The sequence below is a fragment of the Eulemur rufifrons genome, chromosome 24, assembly GCF_041146395.1.
Source record: "Eulemur rufifrons isolate Redbay chromosome 24, OSU_ERuf_1, whole genome shotgun sequence".
In the NCBI taxonomy this organism is placed as follows: Eukaryota; Metazoa; Chordata; class Mammalia; order Primates; family Lemuridae; genus Eulemur; species Eulemur rufifrons.
The window spans coordinates 20,134,529-20,146,644 of NC_091006.1; the positions used below are offsets into that span (position 1 = coordinate 20,134,529).

Genomic DNA, 12,116 nt, shown 5'->3' on the forward strand with positions numbered 1-12,116 from the left:
TTGGAATTTACAGAACACACACCTAAGCAATTAGGATATAACAAAATTACCATTTTTGCTATTTTTAAAAAATTTCTTAAATGTACACAAATAAATTCTTAATTTGTAGTTTTATATAATTCTGTCTGGTGCTTTGTTTATTTGGCTTTTGGGGAATGACTATTTATGTCCATGCAGTTACTAAATTCATAATCACAAAATTCAGGAATTTTAGTCTTAAGTCTGATTTTTTTCCCTCCTAAAGGACTTTTGTCAATGCCAGTATCTTTTGTGTATGGCAAATAAAACTTCAGGTATCATCTAGTGTCTACAGCCATACCACCCTGAAGGCGCCCGATCTCATCTGATCTCGGAAGCTAAGCAGGGTCGGCCTGGGTAGGACTTGGATGGGAGATATCATCTAGTATAAACAAATCTTAATACCCAATATGGTGGTGTTCGCGGGTGGGGCTACTGGGAGGTGATAAGGTCATGAGGGTGGAGCCTTCATAAACGGGATTAGTGCTCTACTTCTGTTCCTTCTGCCATATGAGGGTGAGAAGACAGCAGTTTGCAAGCCAGGAAGACGGCCTTCACCAGGAAGTGAATCTGTCAGCACCCTGATCTAGGACTTCCAGTTTCCAGAACTGTGAGAAATAAATTTCTGTTGCTCATAAGCCACCTAGTCTATGGTATTCTGTTATTGCAGCCCAAACAGACTAAAACACCAAATTCTTTCTAAATGTGGGCAGATGGGAGAAAGATCCACTTTGGCCCCTAAGTTGTGTTCTGTAACACAGTTTACCAGAAATTCTGTATTTAGTCCTCAACTAGTCAGTGGTTCTTGTGGCTAGTCTTCACTCAAAATTTTTAACACAAAGAGAAGTGGAGTGAAAAGAAAGCACACTTACCTGTAACACACCCAGTTTAGATTTTATGCAGCTTCTCTATACCTTTAAAAGTGGCCTCAAATCCTTTTGGAAACATCGACAAAGTGTAAACAAATCACAGTTATAGAGGCCCATGCCTAAATCAGTCACTATTCAACTGCAATACCTCAGGAAAAAGGGTAACTACACTGTATAATTTTGTTTTTCCTTGCTTGACATTTCATATTCACTCAGCACCTGTCTACTCTCCTGGGTTAGTATGAGATTTAAGTTAGAGACTATGCATGTCAAGCATTTTGTAAACTGTTGAATTTATAAAAATAAAAATGTTCAAATATCCAGGGAAGATGAAAAGATTGAGGGATGATACTATTTGAAGGCAAAGCTTAATCCTTCAAAGAGATGAGTAAAATAACTAAAATTCTAATTTAAGTATTAAATTCATGTTAACCACTAAGATTAGTGGTCAATATTTTAATACGTGGCAATTCTGAAATTATATCTAATAAAGTCTTTTATTGAATTTAATCAGAAGTATACAGTTTGGAGTTTTTCAATTATAAGATTAGTATAGAAATAAGTGAAAAGTTAATTCTGTGACACTGTATCTGGACCAACTTTCTGAATTTACAAAATGAATAACAAGTAATACAGTTCTTTGTCAAGTGACTTTGGCCAACAAGTGAAAAATACATCATTCCTTTTGATCTCCTATGGGATCCCTATAATGTATTTCAAGTAAAGAATATGAAAGATAAAGAATGTATCAAACTATAGAGGAACAAAGATTTATAGCAGAAGCACCGATTAAAAGGATGAATGTCCCAAACGGTGGAAGGAGCATTTTGCCAGAGGATGCAGAAGGATGGGTTTTGGGACCTGGAACAGGAACTGGACCTGTTAATGAGAATACACAGTCACTAACACATGTCATTTTTGATGTCAAGTATCATCCACCTGTAAAGTATATCCTGAATATGTAAACAATGACACTAAACTTGAATTAAATACTTAGCTGAAATATATCCAACCAGGAAAAATTTTCATTACAGATTTCAGGCTGCATTCCCATACAGCTGACCCTTGAACAATGAGCACCAACCCCCCCATGCAATTGAAAAGCCACATACAACTCGTGATTTCCCAAAACTTAACTACTAATAGGCTACTATTGACCGGAAGCCTTACTGATAACAAATAGTTGATTAACACGTATTTTGTACATTATGTACAGTATTACATACTGTATTCTTGAAATAAAGCTAGAGAAAAGGAAATGTTAAGAACTCATAAGGAAGAGAAAATACATTTACAGTACTGTGTTGATCATAAGTTTCCATTGTTCAAGATGAGCTGTCTGAAATGAAGAGCACCTGCAGCTGCAGGCCTCAAACTACAGTGCAGAGCAAGCAGGCAGTTCACATTTTTCTTGTAATTTCATGACTTTTCTCTGCTTCTTGGGAGCACTTCCTACGAGTATTGCACTAAACATGGTGAAAAATACGCAAGAACTGTGAGAGGTCACTTTTTACAATGATGTACAATTTACTGGAGAGACGAACTGCTTATGCAGAGATTGTCGACATCACATGGCATTTTAAGCAGACGCAACACTTGGGTGTACCATAAGTTACAGGAGGTGGCTATGAAATTATTACATAGTACAGTGTGGACTATAATTTTATGCAGTTATGATTTAATGCTGCATAAATATGCATAAACTTTAACATGTAAAGTTTGTTTGCATTTCTCTTAACTGTGAATGGCACCATGTATAGCCTGCGTTTTGTGTAAGTTTTGATAAGTTAACTTTTTATAATAGATTTGTGTACATTTTATGGTAGAAAATAAAATGGTATCTACATATATTTTATGTATTAATGATATACCCAGCTTTTTCTTAATTTTTTTTTCATATTTCTAGGCTATGCAGTTCTGTGGGGTTTTTCAAATTGTTGCAACTCTCCAAAAATTTTTCTAATCATTTATTTTTAAAAATCCATGTATAAATGGACCAATGCAGTTCAACCCTGTGTTGTTCAAGGGTCAACTGTCTATCATCAGGGTGTGCTGCTCTAGGTTTTATCATAGGATTTCACAAGCTTTGTAATCTCTATATAGCCAAGATAATTATTTTTTGTTGGTCAAGTTCTCTAGAATTTCTTAGCAATTTTCTATTTCCATTTTCTATATATACATGCAAGGTAAAGTTTAACTGTGTCTTATATTTCAAACAAAACAGCATATTTTATATGCATATTCAAATAACTATTAATATACAATTGGATATACAGTCATCCCTTGGTACCCACAGGGGATTGGTTCTAGGATCCCTGATCCAGATGCTCAAATCTCTTATATAAAATGGTATCGTATTTGCAATATAAGCCACACATATCCTCCTGTATACTTTAAGCTCTCTCTAGATTACTTGTAACACCTAATACAATTTAAATGCTATGTTAATAGTTGTTATACCTTATTGGTTTTATTTGTATTCTTATTGTTTTGTTATTTTTTATTGTTTTTTCCCCAAATATTTTTGATTTGAGGTTGGTTGAATCCCTGAGGATACAGAGGACCGACTGTAGCTGCTTTTTTAAATGATACGCTTGCAAGCTGATAAAAAATAAATAAATGCTTTTCCCTCCACACACACACTGCTCTGGAGAAAACTGCTTCCCTTTCATCTGAACTAGTGGAGACGAGCACATTCATAGGATAATCTGTTTCACACTGCCCTACACTCAACTGATTTACAGCTGTATTTTTGTTTAAACAGACTATACAGGGAAGGGTTGACTGGAAGTATCCAAATGGGATCACCATTCCAATTTCATAAATGAAGCCAAGAGAAATAATTTTATAAAAGCCTTCATATTATCAATTTACTTGCCATAATTATAAACATGCAGTTATATGTATACAGATGGAGAGACGGACAGGCAGATGCACGCATGCATTAGTACGGTCATGTGCTGCCTAACACTTTGGTTAACAACAGACCATATATACGACAGTGCTCTCCTAAGATGATAATGGAGTGGGAAAATACCTATCGTCCAGTGACGTAGTCACCGTGACGCATTACTCACGTGTCCGTGGTGACGCAGGTGTAAACAAACCTACTGCACTGCCAGTCATGTAAGTATAGCGGACACAATTATGTACAGTACATAATACTTGATAGTGAACAACCGTGTTACTGGTTTATGTATTTGCTATACTATACTTTTTATTGTGTTAGACTGCATTCCTTCTACTCTTATTTTTTTTTTTTAAGTTAACTGTAAAAAAAGCCTTAGGCAGTTCCTTTCAGGAGGTATTCCTAAAGAAGGCATTGTTATCACAGGAGATGGCAGCTCCGAGCGTGTCACTGCCCCTGAAGACCTTCCAGTGGGGCCAGATGTGGAGGTGGAAGACAGTGATACTGATGACCTGACCCTGTGCAGGCCTAGGCTAATGTGTGTGTGTCTAAGTTTTAAACAAAACAATTTAAAAAGTAAAAAAAGAAAATAAAATTTTAAAATTAGAGAAAAGGTTATAGAATAAAGATATAAAGAAAAAATATTTTTGTATAGCCATATAATGTGTTTGCATTTTCAGCTAAGTATTATAAAAAAGTAAACAAGTTTAAAAAAAATTAAAAAGTTTATAAAGTAAAAATGTTAAAGTTAGCTAAAGTTAATTTATTGCAGGAAAAAATGTTTTAATTTAGTGTAGCCTCGCTGTGCAGTGTTTATAAAGTCTACAATAGTGTCCATTAATGTGCTCGGACTTGATTCACTCACCACTCACTCACCGACTCATCCACAGCAACTTCCAGTCCTGCAAGCTCCATTCATGGTAAGTGCCCTATGCAGGTGTACCATTTCTTATCTTTTACATCATATTTTTACCATACTTTTCTGTGTTTAGATATGTTTAGATACATGGTGCACAACTGCCTATGGTGTTCATTGTAGCAACATGCTGTACAGGTTTACAGCCTATGAGCCACAGGCTGCACCATATACCAGGTGTGTAGTACGCTGTACTATCTAGGTTTGCGTAAGTGCATCCGATGATGTGTGCACAACAATGAAACTGCCTAACGACTTATTTCTCCCCCCTGTTGTTAAGCAACGTATGACTGTACGTGACTATAGACCAGTGGTTCTCAAGGGGCCAGTATTGCTCCCTGAGAAGCAGTTTGGACAATTGTCAGAGTATTTTTCTGACTGTTCCAACAATGGGGTGGAGGTAGAGGACTAGATATTAATACTTTGCAGTGCTAGGGATAGTCTTGGACAATGAAAAATTGACCCACTTCCTGCACAACTTTCAAGTGCACTGCTAGACATACGTAAGTTAAAAAGCTATTTAAAATGATCAAACCCAGAACCTAATGCAATTTTACATATAAAAAATATTTGGGGATAGTTTTAATAAACATTAATCATTAGTTTTTATCTAGTGTCTGCTGTATTTCTTCACTTTCATTTTCTTATACTTTCTGTATAAAATAGTTTCCAATCTTCCCTTAAGTCCAAATTTACTTGCATAAATAGATACAAGCATCCTACTACTTCATTATCCTTTTGAGTATAATCTAAGTATTTACATACTGAAATGTATGTAATTTGTTATAAATCATAGTCGGGACATTATATTGACCCTTATGGGTTCAGGTACAACTTATATAAGATCTTCCTTCAGTATAATATAAGGATTTCATAAAATATTTGCTATAAAAAGGGAGAATTGGGTTGCAAGGGTTGAGAACCACTGTTCTAAACAGCAAAGTCTCTAAACACAGTTAAAAATGATTATTTAAGAAACAAGGTCAAGTTGCCCCCAACACACACACAGACACACACAAGCATTTGGATATGACATTATACTTTGTTATGATGATGCCTTAAACTCTTGCAACCTTATTCCCTTCACTAAGGAAAAATAAATTCTCACTTTTTCTGTATTACAGAAACAGACATTTATTAACTGAGGAAATGAGGTATTTCTTACTAGGATTGTTGATATTTTCTTGAGTTTCGTCTTCTAAAATATAAAGAGATTTTGAGTTAATTGCATTGTATACCTACTTATCCAGAAGAGAAAGATATAATTAAAGATTAAGCAAACTTGCTTATCTCTGGGAATGGGTCTGAGGGGCAGGGTAATAGGTTTACAGCGATGTGTGGGGTTAGCGGAAAGGCTTAATTTGTACTCATCTGTGCTCTGAAATTTTTTCATCATGAGTATGTGTTTCCATTAAAAAAAAGTTAAAATTTTGTTTACAAAACAGCACTTTTTCTACATATTAAACTCAGATTCCCAAGTACATTAACACCTACCATTTACTGAGTGCATACTCTGTGCCATGCTTGTGCAAATGCTTTATGTACCTTGTCACCTTTACTTCTTACAGTCCTATTAGGTAGGTATCGTTATCTACATTTCACAGATGTTCCTTAAAACATCTGTGAAATGTTTTGAGGAGTGACATGCATTACCACAGAGGTAGCAGAATCTGATTTCAAAGCCTTTGCTTTTAATCACTGTGCTATATAGAGGCTCCTTAACTTACAATGGGATTATGTGCCAATAAACCTAAGTTGAAAATATTTTAAGTCAAAAATATGTTTAATACACCTAACCTACAAAACATCGTAGCTTAGCCTAGCCTACCTTAAACATACTCAGAACACTTACATCAGCCTACAGTTGGGTAAAATCATCTAACGTAAAGCCTATTTTATAATAAAATGTCAGATATCTCACATAATTTATTGAATACTGTACTGAACATGAAAAACAGAATGGTTGTTTAAGTACTCTAAGTATAGTTTCTGCTGAATGTGTATCTCTTTCACACCACTGTAAGTTGAACCTTCTTAAGTCAGAAACCATCTGTGAAGTATTACAGTATTACCATATTTTGACAGCTTTGAAGCCAAATGCCAATTCTAGGAGCCCGGGATAGAAGTGTATAACTAAATCTGGCTGGAACACAAGTGCTGTATAGCACAAAATAAACAAAACTTGAAAAGTCTGGCCAGGAGTGGTGGCTCACACCTATAATTCTAGCACTCTGGGAGGCCAAGGTGGGAGGATCACTTGAGCTCAGGAGTTCGAGACTAGCCTGAGCAAGAGCAAAACCCCATCTCTACAAAAAAAAAAAAAAAGGAAAATTAGCCAGGTGTGGTGGCTGTCATCCCAGCTACTTGGGAGGCTAAGGCAGGAGGATCACTTGAGCCAAGGAATTTGAGGATGCAGTGAGCTATGATGACATCACTGCACTCCAGCTGGAGCGACAGAGCAAGACTCTGTCTCAAAAAAAAAAAGAAAAAGAGAAGTCTGAGTCCTGGTTGTCTCTTTCTAGCCTCTTTCAGGTTCCTTAACCTTCCTGCATTTCATGTCCTCATCTCTGAGGTGGCAGTAGCAATATCTACCTTATCGGATCAAATGAGATCCTGTGTACTATTTTCACATCTCATTCCTTCAATTCACTTATTTATGACAGGATCTTGCTCTGCTGCCAGGCTTGAGTGCAGTGGCATCATCATAGCTCACAGCAAGCTCAAACTCCCAGGCTCAAGTGATTCTCCTGCCTCAGCCTCCTGAGTAGCTGGGACTACAAGTGTGTGCCACTATACCTGGCTAATTTTTCTATTTTGTGTGGATATGGGGGTCTCGCTGTGTTGCTCAATCTGGTCTCGAACTCCTGGGCTCAAGCGATCCTCCTACCTTGGCCTACCATAGTGCTAAGATTATAGGCGTGAGCCACTGTGCCTGCCGGCCCATATCACCTTTAAAAAAGCCTGCACTGCACATAGCTTTCCAGGAGAGGGCACAATGCACTACAGTCCCAGTAAAACCTAGTGGCCTATTTGTGGGAGGATACGGAGAGTGTAGTGAGGATCACAGAATGGCTAGACCCAATATTAGCATGTTGTACAGTTCTCATTCATGCTTCCTTGGTGATGCTATTCCTGTGTCTACAGATTCCCTCACAATAGCCAGCTCACCCTAGGAAGCTTCTGCCTCTTTCTGGAATAAACAGGAACAGCTGGAGGCCAGCCGGTCCAGTTTCAGGTCAAACGCCTTTTTCTGTTTGGCTCTGAGAACCACAATAGCAGCCCGCTGCTCACACTGAAAGGAGTTCTCAACACTTCCCCCTCTGGCTTGCACACTGCAATGTCGGAAACTGTACAGCCAGACGTCTTCTCCAGATCCCGTAAGACTGAGCTAACTGAGTGATTCCGGTAAAGGACTTAGAACCCCCTGGTGCCACCACCCCCAATAAAGAATTTATTACCAGGTTTTTCATCCAGTTGTACCACTTTTATTCCTAAATGAGAAAGAGATTTTTAGACAATAATAAAGACAACTACCATTTACTACTATTTTGCTACCATTCATTTTACCAGGTACTTTAACTCATTAGGGCTCTAATCAGTCCTGCAAGATAGAAGCTTTCCTCATTGTACAGATGAGGAAGCAGATGTACAGGGAAGTACAGTAACTTATACAAAGCTATTCACAGGCAAATAGCAGAGGAGAGACTGCCTGCAGCCCGTGTATCTGTCTACACAGCTCACGTGCATCTCCCATACCCTGCTCAGCATCTGCTGAGATTTCAGACAATCACAGCGTGACTAGCAAAACCCCAGTGAGGGCACTGTGCAAATTCGGGCCCAGCAAGCTGAAAAGATGCAGAACATACAAGGTATGTCATCAGTGTCACTAGAGAGTCACTCCAAAGTTGTGACCAGATAAATCCAACAGTACAAATTTGGGTCAATATAAAAGAGTAGCTGAACTCCCTCTATAAGCTACGTCCGTGCTGTATGTCGCTAACTGTGAACATGTTTCTGTACACAGCATGCAGCTGCCATAGACAGCAATGTTAAGCAAAGCTCAGCACTGTGTGGATGGATACAATTTTGTGAATGCCAAAAATCTAATTTCCTTAACAGATGATCATTCCCATAGTAACAAAACCTACAAAAAAATATTTTCAAAGCACCACATGAACTGAAGAGAAAAGATTTTAAGCATTGGATAGTGGCTCTGTACCTTGAGATTTTGTGGTTTTATAGTCCTTACAGACAGTCCTCATGACATAAATATGACAAGTTGGCCACATTCGAAAGATGACAATTCTGAGGCACAGAGAACTACCATTACTGTCCGTAGCTCTCTGGTAAAATATTATATCACATCCACTTTTTCTTTTCTTACTTTTCCTTGTCTTAAAAAATAAATTAAGCCTGGTGGCCTTTTTATTTTTTTCCTCCCCTATAAGCATAAGTTTTCAGGTCCTTCTGAAGAAGCTGACTGGAGTCACTGATCCGTTTCTCTGGTTACAGAAGCTCAAGGCCCCTCAACGGCCTTGCCCTCAGCTACAGCCTCACACTTTTAAAACACCCACTGTGGGGCCGAGGCAGGGCTGGATGCAGAAGGCCGGTGCAGAGGAGCAGGGAGAGGCTGGGAGGAGAGAGCCAGGCCATAAGAAGGGGAGGGGAGGGCGGACTAAAAAATAAAATAAAATATTCATTTTTATTGCTGTATCTTAAAGGTAGGTTAAATCTACCATGGCAAATACACTGGAAAAACACTCAAAGAACCACATACATTGAGAAACAGGTACTTGGTCATAAGTTAAGAGACCTGGCTCCTCCACTCACTTTTGTGATCTTGTACAAAGTACTCACAATTTCTTGCATGTCTAATGGTGACAGTTATATCTCTACCCCCCAAACTGGCATCTGCCCCTCTGGCACACCTAACATTGCTTACCAGGTAGTGAAAAAGGTTCTGGAATTTTCATTCCTAAATGAAAAAGAAGTTTTTAGTGACCTGCAGTTTGCTCCAGTAAGTACAATTTTCAAACTCTTGTCTGGTAAGCTCAAGAGATACAAGTACCAAAAGTCGCACTGCACTGTAGTTTCTGGCTTTTTATTTAAAAGTTCTGGCCACATAAACCTTCACTGTGCAAATCCACTCCAAGCTTAGAGGAGTCTTCTGCCATGGCACTTCACTGAGTGGGTGCCTATGCCAGGAGAGCACCGTGTTTAGTTACCTGGAGATCCCAGATGAAGAGATTTTAGCCCAAGATAAGAGTCAGCCTGTGCCTGAAGTTGAGGTTTCTACTGAGTAACTGTAGCAGCAGAAGCTGGAAGGTGCTGGACTGAGGCATCCAGCTGTCCCGCAGCCTTTCCCTCAGCCGCCTTCCCAGCAGAGCTGGTGCTCGTGCCCCGGAGACAACGTTCCAGAAGCACAGGAATGCTAGGAGGAAATGCACTTTCTCTGCTCTCTTCCCCAGCTCAGTCTTTGTAAGGGAAATATTCATGAATAATAGTCTCATTATTGATAATACTCTTTAATGCCTGAGGAATCTTTCTCACCTAATAACTTGGGCCCAGGGAGCAAATAGAAAGGTGTCTTACCAGGTATTTGGGTGGGTTCAAAGATTTTTATACCTAAAAGCAGAAATGAGTATCAGTTATCTTATATTGTTAATGCTCCCCTTTGTCTACACTTCCCCCATATCCAACTCTCAAAAAAAGAAAAAGAAAAGAAGAAAGAAAAGAAAAGAAAAAAGAAAATGGCAACAACAAAAATTCCCTTCAATGGCTCTTCATTCTCCCATGAGAAAAAGTCCAAACTCCTTAGCCTGGACTTCAAGACCTTCTGTGATCTAGCCCTACCTCTCTAACTTTATTCTTCATAAGGCAGTCCTAGTACATTGGTTTTTAATTGAAACCGTACCAGGTTTAGGTCTCTGCTTGGTTTAGCTCTATTGTCATTATAGTTATTAGCTCTACGACTTTGGGCAGGCTACTTAATCCCTCTGAACTTCAAATGCTCATTTTGCAAAAGAAATACTTGCCCTGTAGGTTTGTAGTGAGTGAGGACTAAAGGAAATACTGCATAAAAGTGCTTGGTACACTGTATGGAACATAAAAAGCACTCAGTAAACGAAGTCCCTGTGTTCTAGCTTAACTCATTCCTCAAACTCTCCAGGTTCAGGTAATGTTCTTAATTCTAGGAATCCTATCTCCTCCTAACCTGTAGCTAGTCTCAGAGAGTAAGTAAAAGATGATTTACCAGGTAAGACAGTGAACTCCTGGGTTTTTTCTCCTAAGGATGAGAGTAAGAACAATTTAGTGAAAATTGTCATCAGCTTAAACATTAACTTAACGTTATACCTGGCTTTTACAGAAAGCTCCGAATGCTTTGAGAAATGGCAGGGGAAAGGGTAAAAAAACAGGAGAGAAGATTTAACCCACTGGAGCCTAGCTTATGGTAAGAACTATGGCTAGCAACCCAGAATCTCTCCAGATTAAGCAAACAGTTCTTGTTATTTTCTTTTTTTTAGATTCAATCCAAAGACTCTGACCCAAAATTGTCATGACTGATCTATATACTTAAAAAAAATTTTTTTTAAAGAGATGGGGTCTTGCTCTATTGCTCAGGCTGGAATACAGGGGGGTGTGATCATAGTTCACTGCAGCCTTGAACTCCTGGGCTCAAGTGACCCTCCTGCCTCAGCCTCACGAAGAGCTGGGACTACAGGTGCATGCGACCACCTTGGCTAACTTATTATTTTCTGTAGAGACAGGGTCTATGTTGCTCAGGTTGGTCTTGAACTCATGGCCTCAAGCGATCCTCCCGCCCTGGCCTGCCAAAGTGCTACAATTACAGGTGTGAGCCAACACACCCAGCCTATATATGTACATATATATATATATTTAAAAATAATGTCTCCTGATTATGTAATACATTAAAATTGTAGATAATTTCAAAAATACAGGAAATTATTAAGAATTAAAAATCACTTAAAACTCAGGTCTCAGATCTCTGATTCTTAACATTTTTGGTGTATTTCCTTTCAATCTTTTTTGCTATGCATTTATATGTGCGTACATATTTTAATAAAGTTAATATTATATTCTATATGCTGTTTTATATATCCTATTTACCACTGTATTATGAATACTTTCTTCTATCTTTAAATGTTTTCAAAAATGAAATTTCTAAGTTGTTTAGTGTTTTATAATATAAATATAATTTTATCTAATAATACCTAACTTTGGACACTGAGGTTGTTTCTAAATTTTTGCTACTGTCAAACAAAAATTACAGGAGGCCATGCTTTGGACTAAGTTTCTGTACTAGGTCTCGACAGACCAGACTGAAAACTGAAACAGAGTCACCCATATTGAAGTTCCACACATACTATGCAGTTATCAGGGAGTT

General features: G+C 38.2%; 1 protein-coding gene across 1 annotated transcript in view; it reads right to left on the reverse strand.

The window, feature by feature from the left end:
- Nucleotides 1-1,635: 1,635 nt before the first annotated feature.
- ART3 (ADP-ribosyltransferase 3 (inactive)) overlaps nucleotides 1,636-12,116 on the reverse strand; it is a 51,978-nt gene continuing 41,497 nt past the window's right edge. The window contains exons 7-11 of the mRNA XM_069456974.1: nucleotides 10,304-10,336; nucleotides 9,654-9,686; nucleotides 8,170-8,202; nucleotides 5,877-5,909; nucleotides 1,636-1,766 (exon numbers count right to left, since the gene is read on the reverse strand). Coding sequence (XP_069313075.1) covers nucleotides 1,636-1,766; nucleotides 5,877-5,909; nucleotides 8,170-8,202; nucleotides 9,654-9,686; nucleotides 10,304-10,336 — 263 coding nt within the window. The remainder of the gene's footprint in view (nucleotides 1,767-5,876; nucleotides 5,910-8,169; nucleotides 8,203-9,653; nucleotides 9,687-10,303; nucleotides 10,337-12,116) is intronic.